Here is a 20,374-nt window from a genome sequence, read left to right as displayed (position 1 = left end):
TTAAGAGTTTAAGCCAAATAAACCCTTTCCTCCCCAAATTGCCTTTGGTCATGGTGCTTTATCATAACAATAGAAACTCCAACTAAGGCATTCTAGAGCCAGGTGTGTCGGTGAACACCTGTAATCCCAGCACTTGGGAGGGAAAGGCAGGTGGATCAGAAGTTCAAGATCATCCTTGACTGCATAGCAAGTTTGAGACTAGCCTGGGCTACATAGACCCTCTCTCCCCCACCCCACCCCCACCCTCACTAAAGTAAGTAAGTAAGAGTAAGTAAGTAAGTAATTAAATAGGATCCCCTTCAGGCCAGGTGTGGGGCGTCATCTATAATTCTAGTGCTTGGGAGGTGGAGACAGGAGAACCCTGCAGTTGGGTGGGATCCTGTCTCAATAAACCACACTACAACCAAAACAAAATAGCCGAATTCTCCACATTGCTGAGTGCATTCATTGTCAGGCTTGCCTACACTTCAGATCCTTTGTGAATCCCATAAATTCCTGGGCAGGCTGATGAATCAGCATTAGCACATCAGAGGATTCTGGGATTGGGAGCTCTCAAACAGAGTGGTGAGCAGCTGCCTCCAGACCTGTGGTGAGTGTAATTCCTCCAGCTCCCAGGTGGTCCTTCCTCCTGCCCACTGAAACTGGCTATGGAAGGCCATTAAGAAACATTCCAAGCTCAGCATCCCTGCTCTACAAATGCTTCTTTAACTTTGGACCACTACCTGTCTCTATCCCGCGCGCGCGCGCGCGCGTGTGTGTGTGTGTGTGTGTGTGTGTGTGTGTGTGTGTGTGTGTGTGTGAGGGGGGGGGCAGAAGAGAGTATTAACCTTGAGACAGGGTCTCTCACTGAGCCTGCACCTCACTTTTTTGGGAGGGGCTAAGCTAGTGGCCAGAAACCCTGTCTCCAGTGTCCAAGCATTGGAGTTATAGGCACACACAGTCACACCCAACTTTTTATGAGGGCTCTGGGGATCCTCAGGCCTGACCCTGGTCCTCAGGCTTGCATAGCAAGTGCTTTATCCACTAATCCATCTCCCCAGTTCCCTCTCTGTCCCCCATACAGTAAAGGTGGATTGTACCTCCCGGGTGTCCTTCCTGGGCCACCCTCCCAGCCTCTGCTTTCTTCTGCCCCTAAAGCAGATTAGGATGGGTGATCTCAACTGTCAACTTGTGGATAACTAGAATTACCATGGACACAGAGCTCTCAGTGTGCCCAGTGTGGGTTATCCTGAGTAAACTGATGGTAGGGAGACCACCCACTGTGGGCAGCGCCATTCCCTGGGCTGTGATTCTAGCCACTATAAAAATGGGAGATGGAGCTGAGCACAAGTATTCCACTCGACTTCCTGACTAAGACTTACTGTGGCCAGCACACCGAGCTCCTGCCAAGGTGACTCCCGCCATGTGGCGTACTTGGCTCTTGAGCTGTGAACCAGACTAAACGCGTCTTTCTTCAAGATGCTTCCCTTTTTAAGTTGTCAGAGGCATTTTATCACAGGAACAGGAACGAGACTGAGGCACTGTCTTCATCCTACAGTCCTAACTCCAACACTGCCCAACAAAATCCTTCCCTGGAAAAACAGCTCTTGCACATGGCTGTTTAAATTTACATCAAAATTAAACAGAACCAAATTCTATAACTCTAGGCACAGTTCCAAAGCTCAGTAGCTACAGGTAGCTAGTGACCACCACCACATTACATCTGGTGACTATATCTGGGCTGCCTGATTTTAACTGTCAACTTGATCTGTACATGGCATAGCCCCAGCCACCAGCCCAGGGCCAGGCATACAGGTGATATTCACCAGGCATGGAACACAGAATTACTTAGATGCTCTATAAACTCGGTCACTTAGGTTCCAAGTCCTACAGTATGGAAGAATGAATAATATGCCTCCAATATCTGGGTCCCAATCTCTGGAGCCTGTGGACGCTGCATTGTATGGAAAAGGGGATTTGGCATCTTTGTTTGGTAAAAGATCTGAGAGAAACAGACAGAGACAGAGACAGAGAGAGGTTCATGCAGTCTAAGCTGGTCCTGGACTCACAGTGCAGATGGCGCTAACCAGAGACTTCTGAACCTCCTGCCTCTACCTCCCTGGCACTGGGATTACAGGCGTGTGCTACTAGGCCCAGTTTATTTAGTGCTAGGAATGGATCGGAACCCAGGGCCTCCTGCATGCTGAGCAAGCACTCTACCGACTGAGCTACACACGCTGACCTCACATATTAAAGAATCTTGAGCTGTACATTATCTTAGATCTCTGACTAGGCTTGAGATACTGTCATAAATACTTTTATATTGAGAAGTACAAGGAGCCTGTGTGCATATGCATGTGCGTGTGTGTGTGTGTGTGTGTGTGTGTGTGTGTACATGCGTGCACATGTGTAAGCACACATATGCACCACCATGCCTTGTTTATACTGGTCTGAGGATGGAGCCCGGAGCTCTGTGAATGCTGGGCAGGAGTTCCACCAACTGAGCTACATGAACACAACACGTTTATGATAATTTGTTATAGTGATCATAGGTATGTACTGCATGCCAAGAAACTATTCTATAGATCTGATGGGGGGGGGGGCAGTGCTCTTTGCTGGCAAGCACAAGGCCCTGGGTTCCATCCCCAGCAGTAGGAAAAACATAAAGGAGAAGTTAGAAGACAAGATGAGGGAAATAGACACCTGGGTGCAGCTGAGCTGGGAATGTTCTAGAAGGATTTGGGGTTTAGGCTGCTGGCCAGCATGCTTCCAAGTCCCTCCTCCACCTTCATCCTGCTCCTTCTGGCTGCTGAAGGCGACAAGCAGGTGTGTGACCTGACTGAAGATAAGTCTGGCTAGCTGGGACGTCAAGCACTTGCCCAGCTCCCCAGCTCCCCACTGACTCCTCTCCTACACCTGCCACTGCTGTATAGCCTCGGTGTTCTCTGACCTTCCAACAGGGCTGCAGAACCTCTGCACTTGCTGTTCCCTCTGTTCCTAACTCTTTTCCTCCTGTCTCCTTTGGCTTCCTGCCTCTCAGCATTCAGTCTCAGTTGAAACGTTCCTCCCCTTGAGGAGCTCCCCTCAGCCTGTGCTAAGGCATGAGAACAGCCCTTGGAACCATCTCTTGCCCTACCGTGCTAATTTCTTCCTAGTGCTCTTAATAGTTTTGCCTAATACATTAGCGGTCCCTCCACACAACTGTAGGCTTCAGGGAGGCAGGGTCTGTATAATTCGTGCACACAGTAGTTGCTCCGTGTATTTTGAATGAATGAGTTTGCAAATGAACGAATCTTCAGCTTGGGACTCAAAGCCTAGTCTCAACATACCTGATCTTGGCCTTCCTATAGGCCAGCTCCTCTTCATTGCCGAAGTCCAGGGACACATCCTCAGTATCGTCTACTAGGCCCTGGGGGACACCAGGAACAGTTGGTAGGCCATCCCAAAGTGCACACCTAGCCTCCGTAGAGAGTGCCCTTCCTTCCTGGGCCTGGTCTCCTTGCATCTCCGTGCATTATTCCTTTAATCACCCTGGGCTTTCCCCACCCTCCTTTACCACTAGGGGCCCAGTTCAGTTTTAGGCACCAAGGCCAAAGCATCTATCTTCTAATCCCAGGCTCCTTTTCATCATCCTCACAGCGCGGCATCCCCCCCGCAGCCCTACCTGCTTCATCCTCCTGGGTACCACTTGACCCTATAGCGCAGGCTTCAGCTCCGCCCTTCACTGCCCAAGGTTTAGTATGCCAAGTAGGCAGCCGGCCTGAGAGGTGCTCCCAGCCTAAGCGCTGCAGTTCAGCTCTGGTTGTCTGTCGTGGGGGAGGGGCTCTGCTCAGTGCGCAGTCGCGGGCTGGGGCAGGGCCAGAGAGGATCCTCAGGGATGCTGGGGCATCTGTCAGACAGTGAGAGCAGGGCCCAACACGCAGGGTGCTTGTGTGTGTGTGTGTGTGTGTGTGTGTGTGTGTGTGAGAGAGAGAGAGAGAGAGAGAGAGAGAGAGAGAGAGAGAGAGAGAGAGAGAGAGAGAAGAATGTTGTGGGGATACCAGAAGGGTTGAAAGCATGAATGTACATTAATATCTAGAAGCTGCACTCAGGTTGGAAGCTGAGTTTTCAGGCTCTACGAAAAGCAGATTTTTTTTCTAGGCCTGGCATAGTAGTGCAGGCCTGTGACTCGGACACCTGGAAATCTGAGGCAAAAGCTTGCTGGTGGCAAAGAAAAACAACAAGAATACAAACAAAAACCCGATGTGATCAGGATGTGTTGCTTGACTTGGGGGCTGCGGTATCATCATAGAAATGGGCACACTGAAGAGAGTAGCGATCGACATGTGAAGGCCTTATGGCCGTCTCCTGGCCCAGGACAGTCACTCTACCTCCTCTACCGCCTCCCCCTGCCATTTTCAATTCCTACCCCACTACACGCACAGCCTCTTCCTCAGCCCCCACATGCCTGCCCTGGGACAGAGAGTTGAGTGGCAGGAAGGCAAGGCTGTTGACTTTCCTTTGCTGCCTCCCCCCCTCCCATGTTCTCCCTGCCCACAGGCGTCTGGGCAGTTCCTTCCCTGCTGGCCCAGGTTGGGGTGCAGTGAGGAGCTGCCTCCCCTCTGATTCTCTGGCTGTGCCAGAGGCTGCCAGCTGCATACTCCATTCTCTCTGCCACAGCAATGTTGTCTGGAGGTTGTCTGGGAGGGGAGGGGAAAGGACCTCTTGTATGCAAGGCCAATACAACCCTCAGGGGCCAAGCCTTTTGGAATATTTTCCAGCCCATGCCTGAAGTGGTGATGATGGCCTGTAATCACAGTACTAAGAAAAGCTGAGGCAGGAGGATCACAAGTTTTAGGCTAGCCTGAAATACAAAACAAGTGTAAAGCCAGTTTGGACAACTTAACAAGACCTTATCTCAAAAAGTGTATTTTTAAAAGGAGGTAGGGTAGGGAGGGGTGTGTGTGTGTGTGTGTGTGTGTGTGTGTGTGTGTGTGTGTGTGTTTGGTAGTGTGCTAGGTATTTGCCTTGCATACAAGAGGTCCTTGGTTCAATCCCCAGTAACACACACACACACACACACACACACACACACACACACACTTCCAAACCAGCATCAGTTCTAGTAGTTTCTAAGACCTCCACTACTCAGCTGACAAAATGGTCCACTGAAATCAGGCCAGCAGCTTGCCTAATCTCCAGAGGTGAGACCCTGTGCCTTCTCTGGGCTTCCCACCTGGCAGGGCTCACGGGAGGGCCTGGGGGTCTGCTCCAATGAAGTCTGTCTCCACTATCTGGGCAGCAGGGAGTTCAGTTTCCTTACAATTCCCAAGGTCCCGACTGTCCTTGAGGGATCAGGGTCTAAGACCACCAAGGAGGGTTTTCTAGAAAGTGCTGTTGTCTCTTCCCCATTCGTTGCTGCTCTGGACTGTGACACTAAGCAGCCACCGCCACCAAGAGTGGGTGTGGGGAGAGTGTCCCCAGTGGAGGCCAGGTGGAGGTAAGAGGCCGTTGTAGTGCATTTAGGGGCTTTTCCTCTGACCCTGAAGACCAGCAGCTGCCAGTGTCTGTTGAGTTGGGGCTAGGAGGTGGGAAAACCCCTTGGAAGCCCCAATGGGGCTAACTGACATTTTCAGAGTGGGGACTTCAGGAATGACCCCTTCATCTGCTATGAAGGTCACCCTAAGAAGACGAGGTTACTCTGTTCTCTACCTGCCTTGGCCTGTCCACACAGGGGAGAGGATGGGAGGGGGGAAGGCCGAGAACTGTGCAGGGAATTTATCATCAGCCTTGAAGCCGGCTCCAGCCACACTACAGGAAGAAGCAGCTGCAGGGGTCTAGTGACCCTGAGTTCATCTTCAGGGTACAGACACAAGCTTTAGTTTTAGTGGAGGAAGATCTGGGACAGGAGCAAGAGGAGCCCAGTTAAGTAGTCCTGGCTGAGGTGTGGTCCTGCCCCTCACTGTTCAGCTTGTGCCAGTAGGTCTGAAATGTTGTTACTCTCTTAACAGTGATGGTGAGATACCAGAAGAACTAAAATTGGATTTCAGGGTTCCTGGAGCAAATGGTAAGAAATAGGCCTACAGGAGATAATCTGGCCAGCTACAAAGAGCAGCCTCCACTAGAGATAGCTTGTTGCCTAGTGACTGACCCGAAGGGTCCCGCCAGAGATAGAGTTGATAAGAGATCCAGTTTTATGGCCGCATACCTTGCTGCCCACCGGAGATAGGGTTAATAAGAAACCAGACACTTCCCTGGACAACGTAGTGAACAAAGAAAACAAAGAAAGCTAAGCCATGGGTGGTCTTGGAGCCTTTTTCTGTAGCTTGTCACTTTAGACATTAGGCCTCTTTATGTTACTCAACCAATAGGCGCTTGCCAGGTTGGAACTCCCCTGCTTTGGGACACTGGGAGGGATAGGAACCTATACATTTACCCTCAGCCCAGATATCAGGGCTCTTTCTGGGTACTACTGTGTTGGTGACTGGTCAGAGCCCGGCTCCGAGTCGATTAAAGGTCCTCATGTGTATTGCATCGGTGTGGAGTCCTGGTGGTTTTCTTTTGGGGGGGGGTGTCTCGCGATCTGGGTACAGCAATGCTTGCAGGGAGGCTAACCTGGTTCTGCCAAAGTGACTTGTTGCAGGGTACAGCTTCAGCATCACAGATTGACTTCATCCACAGCTGGTCTGCCAGAGAAGTGTGCTGTTCAGCAGTCCTGGGTGCCTCTGGGATGGAGGTAGACAGTCTGCAGTCCTGGGTGCCTCTGGGATGGAGGTAGACAGTCTGTAGTCCTGGGTGCCTCTGGGATGGAGGTAGACAGTCTGCAGTCCTGGGTGCCTCTGGGGATGGAGGTAGACAGTCTGCAGTCCTGGGTGCCTGCGGGGGGAGGTAAGGGGGATAGAGGTAGACAGTCTGCAGTCCTGTGTGCCTCGGGGGGGGGGGGGGGGTAAGGGGGTTAGAGGCAGACAGTCTGCAGTCCTGGGTGCCTCTGGGGATGGAGGCAGACAGGCAGGTCTTAGTAATTTCCATGTCTATGCAGAATCAGACAGGCATCAGAAACAGCCCAAGGAGACAGACAACAAAATAAAGGAAGAGGTGCCAGGCTGCCCTCTGTTCTCAGTGATGGAGGAGCAGCCTGTAACTGGGTCACCTGTTACTAGGTAGGTTTGAGGATTTGATTCCAGGTCTTTGGAGTCTCCAGGGAGGAGGCTGGGAACCTACTTTCCATAAAAGAACTACCAGGAGTATTTAGGATAAAGGGACTACTTAGAGCAGAAGAGACTTGTTGGAAAGGCTAACTCTTCTCTCCATACTCTCTGCTCTTCTTAGCCTACCTGGGACAGGCAGCAGAGCCTTGAGGCTCCAGTCTTATCTCTGGTCCCGTAGCTTAGACCCGAAACCAAAACAGCCCCTGGAGGGACTCCAGGCTTATTCAGCTACGGGGCTCTGAAGATCCTCGGAGCTCAACATCTGGTTGTTAGCAGGCCTGGATGGGTGGCCGGTGCAGGAGAAACATCTGTCTGGCCTCAGTGTCCACATCTATAACGTGGGACCACACTTTGCCCATCCAGGATGACAAGGACTAGACACAGTGGAGGCTTCGCAGACTATGTCCTGGAGACAGCCATTTAATGGCCATCTACAGAGGACCTGGGATCTGAGGAAGCCCTGTAGGGCCACAGCACAATGACACAAGTCTTGTGTCTAACCTTCCACGAGGTGTCTGACTTTGCAGTGGCACTCTTTAAAGGGGTGAATTTAAGAAATGTAAGTTGGGGGCTATAGAGATGGCTCAGAGGTTTAAAGCACTGGCTGCTCTTCTAAAGGTCCTGAGTTCAATTCTCAGCAACAACATGGTAGCTCACAGCCATCTAAACGAGAACAGGTGCCTTCTTCTGACATGCAGGCACACATGCGGGCAAAACACTGTGTACTTAATAAATAAATAAATCTTTAAAAAAGATAAGGAAATGTAAATTGGATTTTTTTTTTTTGAAATTGAGGTCTCATGGATCCCAGGCTGACCTTGAACTCATTTTGTAGCTGGGAATTACCTTTCACCCAGTCTTCCTGGCTCTGCACCCCGAACCTAGGGCTTAATGAACATCAAACAAGAACCAATTGAGTGACATCTCTGGCCCTCAGTCGTGTGTGTGTGTGTGTGTGTGTGTGTGTGTGTGTGTGTGTTTGTGTGTGTGTGTGTGTGTGTGTGTGTGTGTGTGCGCGCGCACACGCGCGCGCACGCGTGCGCATGCATGCATGTGCTCACTAAGTACTTTGGCTATCACCTCTACCCAGTTCTAAATATTAATGCTTTGAAGGCACAACATTATCACTGTCCCTTAAAAATGGACATTAAAGGGGAGAGAGGCTCATGAGCCCCTACCCCTAGCTGAGGATCTATTGACAGCTGATGGCTTTTAGAGAGAGGGTCTACTGGCTGGTTTTTTGTCAACTTGACACAAGCTATGGTCACCAGAGAGGAAGGAGCCTCAGTTGAGGAAATGCTTTTATGAGATCTAGTTGTAAGGAATTTTCTCAATTAGTGATCAATGGGGGAGGGCCCAGCCCTTTGTGGGTAAGGGCATCCCTGAGCTGGTTGTCCTGGGTTCTATAAGACAGCAGGCTGAGCAAGTCTCAAAAAACAAGCCAGTAGGCAGTACCCTCCGTGGCCTCTGCATCAGCTCCTGACTCCAGGTTCCTGCCCTGTTTGATTTCCTTCAATGATAAACAGTAACGTGGAAGTGTAAGGCAAATAAATCCTTTCCTTCCCAACTTTGGCCATGGTGTCTCACCACAGCAATAGAACCCTAACTAAGACACGGAGGGTTCATTTTCTTTAAGGATGTGATCCCTGGTAGGTCAGCCTTGCTCCGGGGGATAGCCCAGAATCATGGGTATATGAGCAACACTACTGGACTTGGAAGATTATTTTAAAAAGAGGAAATGAAGATGGGAGTAGATAAGGAGGTGATGGGGAGGGTTGAAGATAAATATGATCAAAATATATTGTGTGTATGTATAAAATTCTCAGTGAATTAATAAAAAAAATTATAATCTTTTTAAAAAGTAAAAAAAAAAAAAAAAAAAAAAAAAAAAAAATTAAGGACAATGAAAGCCAAACCCGTAAGCCCAGCTACTACTACTAGAGAAGCCAAGGCAAGAAGATGCAAAGAAGAAACAGCAGCAGCAACAAGAAGAACAGGCCTTCAACCCCGCCAGGCAACTTATTCAACTCCCACAAGGTATCACCCTGACTGTCCCATAAATGCTTTTGTTTCTTTTTCTTTGAGACAGGGTTTCTCTGTGTAGCCTTGGCTGTCCTAGACTTGCTTTGTAGACCAGGCTGGCCTTGAACTCACAGAGATCCCCCTGCCTCTGCCTCGTGAGTGCTGGGATTAAAGGCGTGCGCCACCATGCCCAGCAATGCTTTTGTTTCTTAGTGTGTTTAAATTGAATTTGCATACCTGTTGTATGTGGCACGTGGTCAACAGCGCCAGGGAAATGCCTTAAACCAAGGGGGCTCTCTCCACCCATCCCTCCCCTATGTGCCATCCCCACAAGGACTGGGCTCCCCTCCATCGGTGTTCGTAGAGCAGTGCCTTTGAGATGAGAGAGTGCTACTCACAACAGATACCCCTGCCTGGCATCCTGAGGGTATCACTTCAGCCTACCCCTGGGACAACTGGTGAGCGACAGGCGGTTGACACAGAGTGTCCTTGTAACTTTGGAAACTGGGATGGAACGAGAGAGGCAGGGAGCAGGAAGGCTGAGCCTTCTCTGCAGCCTTCTTGCTGCCTGCTTGGTAGTGATTGGAACAGAGATGGAGCAGGATGTCCCCAACAAGCAAGGGGCATTCGCCTTCTCTCACAGTGCAGAGTCCCTGAGTGAGAGTGTGGAAAGAACAAAATTCAGTTCAGCCAGATTTACTTAGCCGGTGCTAGGCCAAACTTCTGGTGTCTGACACCAGGTGGTTTATTTTCACCATTCTTTTTTGTTGTTGTTGTTTGTTTTTTTGTTTTGGTTTTCGGTTTTTGGGTTTTTTTTTTTGTTTGTTTGTTTGTTTGTTTTTTGAGACAGGGTTTCTCTGTGTAGCCTTGGCTGTACTGAACTCCCTTTTGTATACTGGAACTCACAGCAATCCACCTGCCTCTGCCTCCTGAGAGCTGGGATTAAAGGCATGCGCCACCATGCCCAGCCCCTGCATTGAAACTCTTAAAAGCACACATGGCTTCTTCCTTTGTGCTAACTCAGAAATGGTGCTCAAGATAAGGGTGCAGGGAGAATGACCGGGGTAAACATCATACCTGTGGACTCAGGATCGGCCTGGCCCTGAGGAAACAGAAGTTACTTAGGCTGTTGTAAGCACAAGTGACATCTGATAATGATGAGTTTTATGGACTGAGGAGCAAAGCTCAAGATTTATCGGGGTTGGGGTAGGGGTTAGGGTGTGGAAGAGGTTGGGGGCAAAGGTTGGGGGGTGGGTCATGGCGGGGGGAGTCTGAGATAAGCAAACAGAATTCTGGCAGATATAGGTGAAGCCTGGCCCTACAGACATCAAAGGATCACCAGGTCCTTTGTTTGAAGACATAAACCTGTGTGTTAAAGTCTCCCCTGCGTCTCCAGGGCTTGTTTGTGTGCACAAGAACCTCTTCCCCTCTCTGGCACCCCACACTGCAGTTAGCACAGACTCCTCCAATCTGCAGCCACAGCTCCCAGGGCCTGTGCATAGGGGGCCACTATCCTAGGTGTCACCATCCCAGGGGCCACCATCCCAGGAGCCACTATTCCAGGGGCCACCATCCCAGATGTCACCATCCCAGGGGCCACCATCCCAGGAGCCACTATCTCAGGGGCCACCATCCCAGGTGTCACCATCCCAGGGGCCACTATCCCAGGTGTCACCGTCCCAGGGGCCACCATCCCAGGAGTCACCATCCCAGGGGCCACTATCCCAGGTGTCACCATCCCATGGGCCACCATCCCAGGAGCCACTATCCCAGGGGCCACTACCCCAGGTGTCACTATCCCAGGTGTCACTATCCCAGGTGTCACCATCCCAGGGGCCACTATCCCAGGGGCCACTATTCCAGGTGTCACCATTCCAGGGACCACTATCCCAGGTGTCACCATCCCAGGGGCCACTATCCTAGGTGTCACCATCCCAGGGGCCACTATCCCATGTGTCACCATCCCAGGTGTCACTAACCCAGGTCCCACTATCCCAGGTGTCACCATCCCAGGGGCCACTATCCCAGGTGTCACCATCCCAGGTGCTGCTAACTCAGGTCCCATTATCCCAAGTGCCACTATCCCAGGTCTCACTAACCCAGGTCCCACTATCCCAGGTGTCACTGGGATATTGGGCCGTGCTGCTATGGGATCAGAGTGGTCAGCTACTGTATCTGGGGTGGGGGTTCTGCCTCCATCCTGTCTGGCTGCTCCTGCTCAGGGTCTTCTCCTGTCTGACTTCTAACTCAGACTTGGCCTTCAGTGCCACATGCCTTTCACTGTCAGGATAGAGAGCCTGTGTGCAACCTTTGTCCCCATCTGTAATGGCTATATAGTTCAAGCCTCTCCCTTGTGGAGTATTGTGAGAGTCTACATGGATGGTAGGAGTAGGGCACATGGCACCTGTCTAGAGGAGGGCGGTGCCCACTGAAGGTCATCCCCAGGGTGCTGTTTCTTGTCCCCTCTACGTGGCTATTCCCAGGACCAGATCCTGCCAAGACCTTTCCCTGGTGGGAATGGAAGAGCACAAAAGAGACAGGCTAAGCTCTGATATAGCTTTGGTCTACCCACAACCTGCCCTTTGGTCAGGACAGTGTGAGTATGCGCCAACAGGCCCAAGAAAGCCACATGTCCCTCAAGAGGGAGAGATGTAATGTGAACAGGCCTTCTGCAACTGGTTGGGAGAGTGGAGCCTGTCACCCAATGAGAGGGTGCTTTCTGGACCTTTGGCTTCCTCTTAGCAGCTGGAGTCCAACAGCTCTTCCATAACTCCTGTGCTTGGGAGGATGTCAGGGCCACCCCTAACCCTAGCAGCTAGAGGTCCAGTTAATTTATCCCCATAGAGAGGGTGACCTGCCTAGCCAGAACCTTTGACCTTTCTTCCTTGCCATGGCCCCTAACTCTCTCCATACTCTGGTCATACTAGCCAGGCTTCGATTCCCAGAAAGTTCCAAACTCTTTGGTACCTCAGGGCCTTTGCACCTGCTGTTCCCTAGCAGTATGCCTTGGTCTGCCTGACTCCCCTAGGGCCAAAGGCAGGAGACCCCATGTCAAGGGCCTTCCCTCACCTGGTTCACATCTACCTACAGGCTAAGACCCTCTCTAGTTTTAGGATCTAAGCCCCAGCTGGACTTGTTTGTTCCTGTTCTAGCACTTTCTGGTGATCTGCAATCCTCTTGTCTTATTGGCTTGCTGACCTTTCACCTCCCCACACTCCATCTGGGACTTCTAGAACAGTGGTTCTTAACCTGTGGGTCAAGACCCCTGGGGGGGTTGGTCAAACCATCATCAGAAAACAAAGATATTCACATTACAGTTTATAACAACAGCAAAGTTACAGTTATGAAACAGCAGTGCAGTTAGTAATCGTATGGTTGGGGTCACGACAGCATGAGGAACTGTCTTAAAGTGTCACAGCATTAGGAAAGCTGAGAACCACTGCTTTAGAAGAATGAATGTGACTTGTGACCGATGAGGGAGGGAGGCTTCCAGCATATTCTGGCCATGGGGTGCTGTATGGTTAGTGGGGAAAATGTGAACAACCCAATGAAGTATGCCCCTCAGTGTCTCTGCCGAGCCTAGAGAGCATGGTGGTACTATAGAATCAGGGAGCAAAGAGCCCTGGATATCCACCCAAGTCCTGTGTGAATCCCCAAGTCCCCCAGGGCACATTTGAGCAATGAGATTCAGGGCAGGAAGCAATGGAGCTGGCCTGGACTGGGGTGGACTGAGCAGCGGAGTCCAGTTTTGAGGACGTTTCTCAAGATCCTTGTTATCATTTGGAAAGAGTTCAAAGGCCCTGGCCAGCAGGCAACAGGATTACACTGTCCTGACAAAAAGGGCTGGCAGGCCTCAGAATCAGCAGAGCCAGCAGAGCCAGCAAAGCCAGCAGACAAGAGTGACCACTTACAGGAAATGTACCCGCTGAGGAGAAAGGGCTGTTTACTAGGCCCTGGCACCTATCCAAAGTGGATGAGGAAGCCTCATGCACCCCACCCGCTCTTCCTGGGCAGTGTGACAGAGCTCCATGGAATGACCCAGGGGCATGCACCCTGCCTCCCCCCCTCACCAAACACAAACACAAAACAGAAGCACTACAGTTGGTCTCTGAAGAAAGTAACCACTTCCTTACACTGACATCATCAGCTAATCTGGGTTTGAGGGTAGGTTCGCCTCCTATCAACTGAGATAACTGGCAAGTTACTAAACCCTCTCAGGTTCATCATGAAATGAGACTAATGGTGCCTACTGCTGGGGCAGTTAAATGGAATAAGCAACGCTAGTTAGCACCCACTAAGAAGGTAAACTGTATACACCAGGCTTTTGCTAAGCATATTAGTTAGGGTTTCTGTTGTGGTGACAAAACACCATGCCCAAAAACAAAATGGGGGAAAAAAAGGTTAATTTCATTTTACAACTCTTCAGGTCGCAGTCAGTCATCAAAGGCAGTCAGGGCAGAAACTCAAGGCACAAACCTGGAAGCAGGAGCCAGACTGAGGCCGTGGAAGGGCGCTGCTTAATGGCTTGCTTGCTCATAACTTGCTTAGCCTGCTTTCTTGTACAACCCAGGACCACACGCCCAGGGGTGGCGAACCACCCAGTGTGGGCTGGGCCCTCCCCATCAATCACTAATCCAGAAATGCCCCCACAGACGTGTCTACAGGCCAGTCCTCCTCAACTGAGATTCCTTCTTCCTAGGTACCTCTAACTTCTGTCGTTGATGACAACAACAATAACACACACACAAAAAAAAAAAACAAAAACAAAAACAAACAAACAAAAAAAAAACACCCAACTAGGACAGGAAGCAAATGACAGCAACCTGTTTTTGTTTCCATTCCAGAAGGTTCCTTTGTGTAGCCGGGAGACTGTGGCATTGAGAGCTCTTTGAGCGTCCACACTTAAGTCAGGAGGTTCAGAAGCCAGAGAAACCACTGGGTGATGAGGGGTCTCGGGTCCCTCGCTTTCTGCTCTTGGCTCTTTTGTTACCCAAAGACAGAATGCAGACAGGAGGTCTCTGCCAAAAGCAGCTCATACAGTTGACAGCCGGAAGCCACCTCTGACCTTCAGGCATGTTTGAATTGTATTAGTAAGTTCAAACCATCCAGTAAATACCTAAACAAGTGGCATTTCTGGCCAATATCTAATTATATGTCACTATGGTGAGACACACCCCGTACCCCCTACCTCCCATCCCCCCTTCCTTCCTGGTTTCTGTGGTGCTCCACGGACACAAGGACCTTTCCGCTGTGCCCCGAACACTCGGCTGCTTCAGACAGCCCGGGACCATCCATCTTAGGTGTTATCGAGTTTGAATCCACCAGGAAAAAAAAAACCAAAGAATCAATCCCAATTATAATTAAATGAATTTATTATTGCCACCAGCAGGACAACAGCCTTGGAGTCCAGTGGAAGCTGTGCCACTCAAAGGGGCTAGAGGAAGAAATTTTTTAAAGGTGGGCACTACAATTACCCCATTCTGTGTGGGATCCGAAGCTGTGTGACAAATTGCTTTACTCTTCTCAGCTGTCTCTCACTCCCAGTTACACAGCAATAAAAACAACTGTGCCCCGTGTTGTCCCCACCAGGAGCTTATAGAAATTTCAGGGCAAAAAAATCAGTAGCTATAAAGGGGGTTCCTGGCACAGAATCAAGTTTCCTAAGCCATCACGAAGGTTTGTTACACAAACCAGGCCACTTTGGAGAAAGAAAAGAAGTGACTGGGATCGAGTGGGGTCTTTTTTTCCCAAGCAATGCCTGTCACCAACTTAGGGCTCCTAGTGAGCTGCGCCCTCCCACGTCAATCACCCATCAAGATAACGATTTACAGACCTGCCGACAAGCCATTTTGATCTGGGAAATTCCCAGCTGAGATTCTCTCTTTGTATTATCAAATTGCCAATAAAAACAAACCAGCTAGAATGAAGAGAAAGAGAACAAGGTGTTTTTAGGGTGGAGACCTCAGAGCCTTAGGGATGAAGCGTAGACAGGGAAAGAAAAAAGCACCAGAGAAGACAGAAGACAGACAGACGTAAGAGACAGTGAGCAAGAGATTCTTTCAGAAAACAGGGAACTGACTGGCTAGAGAAAATTCACAGTCGTTGCTGCTTTTTGTTCAATAATAGGAGACTCCGGTTTTTAGTCCCTAAAGGGACAAGGGCTTGTAAAGTGACCCAGCATGCTTTTGTTCCTGGCACAATTCCCCAGGGACCACACTGAAGCCAGACCATCCCGCTTACTCCAGACACACATGTGGTAGGATGTTTTCCGCGGGGTGCAAGCTCTCCCAGAGTTCTCCTCTGCTTCCACAGATCCTGCTATCACATGGGAAATGTGGGAGTGCGTTGACCAAAAGCGAATATACACAACTAGAAAAAAATCTCAGGCTGGGGTACAAAAAGACATGCCACGGTTTGCTATGAGCATGAGGCCATTTTGTTCTTTACAGTATTGTGAGGTCATGTTATAACTTGTGCTTTTAAAGACAGGGCTTCGTGTAACCCAGGCTAGCCTCCATCTTGCTATGCAGCCGAGTTAGGCCTCAAAGTCTCTACCCGCTGCCTCCACTTCCCAAGGGGTGGAACTGCAAGCATCCACCCACATCTATTCCTTGCATGAAGTGTTTTTAAAACAGATTCCAGGAGACTCTTTGACAGGCTTTCCAGTTTTTAATCTTTTGTTGTTGTTGGGTTTTAACCTATAAAAGCTATTAACTATCTCCAGATCTTGGCCACTGTTTGGATCCAGCTAGTTGTCCACTTGAGGTGATGGCAGGAACCTTTTTTTTTTTTCCCTTAAAGATGATTTTTTTGTGTTGAGAACCGGAAGTACAATATGATAAAAATGTCCAGAGACCGGAACTTTTTCTGAACCTCACAGTTAAGATAATAATACATCTTGAGGTCGCCAGGACTGCTCTCCTGGCCAGATGCGGTGGCGCACACCTATAATCCCCAGCATTTGAGAAACAGAGGCAGGAGATCTCTGTGAGTTTGAGACTAGCCTGGTCTACAGAGCGAGTTCCTCTTACTGTGTACTCAGCCTGTTTGTTTAACCTGGCTTTAAGGAAACATTGTAACAACCAACCTTACCTGCCTCGGGTTTCCCATGTTAACACCTTTTCCAGCCTCGCTAATACGCTAATACCCGGCTGTAACCTCCATGCTCCTGACCAGGGTAATGCGTGTGGTGTGTGTTATGGTGTTGCTTTGCCAAAATGAGCAAATATAGGCTGAAAGCAGTCTTGTAAAATCAACAACTACCATAAAGGTTGAACATAATATTCAGATATTGCCTGATAAGCAACAATGTTTGTAATACTGTTTGTCATCTGGGCCAGCTGCAGCCAGTGAGCTAATCCCTTGTAAACCTGGAAAGAATTCTGTAAAGTATTCTGTAAAGCTAAGATTTCTGTAAATGTCCCTCACTCCTTCCCCAAGTGACGCTTTCTGTGCTGTGCCATAAGAACAGAGCAGCCCTTTGTTAGGGACAGACATTCAGACAGACAGACACACTGGGACACATCCGCATGGCAGCCTTCAGGCAGGCATAGATTCAGGGACCCGTGCAACAGTCAGACAAGAGGGCGGAAGACCCAGGGAGCAGAAACAGAGAACTCAAACTTGAGCTCACTCTTGATTAAATGACCCCAAGGGCTTCGATTTCTTTCTGTATTCATGAGACAGCGATGCATCTCTGATGACTCAGAGTTTATTACGTGCTCAAGCCAACTGCAGAGAACCTTCAACCTCTGCTCTTCAGGCTATTTTGGGATACAGAATACATTCTTGAAAATAATTTATTGGGACTTATTGAAAACTTGAATTCTCCCTAACTATATCCTTACATTCACCAACCAGAATCTCTTAGCCTTCCTCCTCCCATTGGCCTTCCTCATCTCTAGCTAACACTTGTGTTTGTTTTTACATTTTATCTATGCATGTATTTTTTTCTACATTTTGTTTTTTTGTTTGTTTTTGTTTTTTTGAGACAGGGTTTCTCTGTGTAGTCTTGGCTGTCCTTTGTAGACCAGGCTGGCCTCGAACTCACAGGGACCCACCTGCCTCTGCCTCCCAAGTGCTAGGATTAGAGGTGTGCGCCACCACCACCACCTGGCTTTCTACTTGTTTTTTTCATGTGGAGCTCGGAGAAACATTTCTGAAAGTTGCTGTTTCTTTCCATCAGGTGGGGCTCAGGCTTGGCAGCCTTTACCCACTGAGCCCTCCTACCACCCTCCACATATGAGAGACATGTGGCTTCGTCTTTCTGTGCTTGGCGTAGTGCAGCCAATGTAGTGACCTGCAGTCCCATCCATGTTTCATAAATGATAAGACATCATCTTTATGGCAGACACTACTCTGTTTGGACATGATTTCATCTAGTCATCTGTTCGAACTGACAAGACCTCACTTGTTTGAGACAGGGTCTCCTGAAGGCCAGGTTGTCCTCAGAGACAGGGAACTGAAGATGCCCTCTAACTTCTTTGTAGAATAAATAATATTTTAATTAATTCTTTAATAACTTAATAAATGTATACAATGTATTTTGATCATATTTACTCTCTCCTTTCCCTAACTCTTCCAAGACCCACCCACTCCTCCTTCTCACCTCTTCTAACTTTTTTCTTTTTCTTTTTCTTTTATCTTTCTTTCCTTTCTTGCCCACCAAGTCCAGTTTGTGCTGCTGTACATTGGGGGGGCGGTGTGGCCATCCACCGGAGCATGGTCAACCTACCAGGGACCACACCCTTAAAGAAAACTGACTCCACCTCCCTAGAAGCCATCACTAGCCCCTCAGTCAGGGAGTTTTAGTTGGTTTGTTGTAGTTGTTGTTATTGAAAATAGGTTCTCTCATACATAGTTTTCTTTCCCTCCACTCTTTCCAGACCCCCCGCCCCCAACACCTTCCATTCACCACAGATCTCCTCAATTTCCCTTGAAAAAAGAGCAAACCTTCAAGAGACAACAAACACAACTAAAGAAAATACAATAAGACAAGGCAAAAAGCCCCCCTATTGAGGCTGAACAAGGGAACCCGATAGGAAGGGGAAAAGTCACAAGAGCAGGCAAAAGAGTCAAGATACACTCATGCCCACTGTTAGGAGTCCCCCACCCCCACTCCCAAGCTAAGAGCCATAACATATAATCAGAGGACCTGGTGCAGCCCCACACAGGCTCTGTGGTTGCCACTTCAGTCTCTGTGAGCCCTCATGAGCCCTGCTTAGTTGATTCAGTGGGCTGTGCTATTCTGGTGTCCTCCACCCCACCCTGACTCCCCATTTTCCAAGGGGTTCCCAGGGGAGAGACCCGATTTTAGATTCTCTTTCTGCATATGTCTGGCTATGGGTCTCTGCACCCAGTCCCATCAAATGACTAGACAAGGCACCGATCTGTGAGTATAGCAGAATATCATTAGGAATCAGTTCATTGATTTTTTTTTTTTTTTTTTTTTTTTTTTTTTTTACCAGTTGTGTTTGGTTCTACTCTGGGTTTCTGAGCTACCCAGTCTCTGGTTCCTGCCTATTCAGGCAGTATCTGGCATAGGATCCCTCTCCTGGTGTGGGCCTCAAGTTAAACCAGACATTGGTTGGCCACTCTCACAAGTTCTGCGCCACAGCTGCCCCGGCACATCTTGTGGGGGGGGGAGACAGATTGCAAATTGAGGGTTTTGTGGCTGGGTTGGCGTTCGCGTTTCTCTTTCGGTAGTCTACAGAGTACCATCCCACACCAAAGAAACTAGAAAGTGGTGGTGAATGCTCCATGCAGGCACCAGCTTGGCGTCTCTATGCTCAGTGAGTTCTGTGGCTGTTGTCCTCAGCAGCGGTGCCCCTGCTGTCAGGTTTTGGAGAGGAACCCTCTGTCCTAGCATCAGCCTGAGTTGTTTAGGAATCTCCACAGGATTCCCTCAGGCAACAACTCAACTAAATGCAACCCAGTCCCACCACCTGGAGCCTTGCCTGGCTGTAAGAGATGGTCCATTCAGACTCCATTTCCTCTATAGCTAGGAGTGCTCACTGCGCTGACCCTCATAGACTCCAGGAAGTTTCCACTGTACTAGGTTTCCACACCGTCCTGGAAATGCTCCCCAATCCAGATGTCAGTTCCCATACTCCCTCCCTCCATCCTATCCAGCGTGATCCCTCCTGCTCGCATCCCCATCCACTCCAGCCCACTCGCAAAAATCTATTTTATTTCCTCCTCCTAGGGGGACCCATATGTCCTCCCTAGTGCCCTCCTCTTTACCTAACCTCTCTGGGTCTGTGGATTTTCTACTTGATTATTTACTTAACAGTTAATGTCTACTTATAAGTGAGTATATGCCATATTTGCCTTTCTGGGACTGGGTTACCTCATTCAGGATGCTTTTTACTAGTCCCATCCATTTGCCTGCAAATTTTCATGATGTCATTTTTTAAACAGTTGGAGAATACTCCATTGTGTAAATGTACCACATTTTTCATTATTGTTTCTTTAGTTGAGGAACATCTAGGTTGTTTCCAGCTTCTGGCTGTTATGAATAAAGCCACAGTGAACATAGTTGAGCAAATGTCCTTGTAAGAGGATGGAGCATCCTTTGGAGTGGCATAGCTGGGTCTTGAGGTAGAACTTTTCCCAGTTTTCTAAGGAGCTGCCATATTGGTTTACATAATGGTTGAACAAGTTTGCACTTTCACCAGCAATGGATGAATGTCCTCCTTACTCCACAACATGAGCTGTCACTTGTGTTTTTGATCTTAGCCATTCTGACAGATGTAAGCTGGAATTTGAAAGTAGATTTGCTTTGCATTTCCTTGACGGCTAAGGATGGTAAACATTTCTTTAAGTGTTTCTCATCCATTTGAGATCCCTCTATTAAGACTCCTGTTTAGATCTGTACCCCATTTTAAGATTAGAATATTTGGTTTCCTTTTTATTGATATCTAGTTTCTTGAGTTCTTCATATAATTTGGATATTAGACCTCTATTGGATATGGAGTTGGCAGAAAATCTTTTCCCGTTCTGTAGGCTGCTGCTTTGTCCAGCTGATGTTGTCCTTTGTTACAGAAGCTTTTCTGTTTCGTGAAGTTCCATTTATTAATTGGTGATTTAGAGCCTGCACTATTGGGGTTATGGTCAGAAAGCTGTCTCCTGTGCCAATGCACTCAAGGCTATTCCCAATTTCTCTCCTATCAGATTCAGTATGTCTG

At 48.9% G+C, this 20,374-nt stretch overlaps 1 protein-coding gene across 1 annotated transcript in view; it reads right to left on the bottom strand.

Annotated features, from left to right (window-relative positions):
- Tvp23a (trans-golgi network vesicle protein 23 homolog A) overlaps positions 1 to 3,759 on the bottom strand; it is a 33,916-nt gene extending 30,157 nt beyond the window's left edge. Inside the window, exons 1-2 of the mRNA XM_051168479.1 lie at positions 3,644 to 3,759; positions 3,309 to 3,388 (exon numbers count right to left, since the gene is read on the bottom strand). Coding sequence (XP_051024436.1) covers positions 3,309 to 3,388; positions 3,644 to 3,652 — 89 coding nt within the window. The 5' untranslated portion in view covers positions 3,653 to 3,759. The remainder of the gene's footprint in view (positions 1 to 3,308; positions 3,389 to 3,643) is intronic.
- Positions 3,760 to 20,374: the final 16,615 nt, after the last annotated feature.

Source organism: Acomys russatus, chromosome 25 (assembly GCF_903995435.1).
Source record: "Acomys russatus chromosome 25, mAcoRus1.1, whole genome shotgun sequence".
Classification (NCBI taxonomy): Eukaryota; Metazoa; Chordata; class Mammalia; order Rodentia; family Muridae; genus Acomys; species Acomys russatus.
This window is presented reverse-complemented; position numbering and strand designations above follow the sequence as displayed.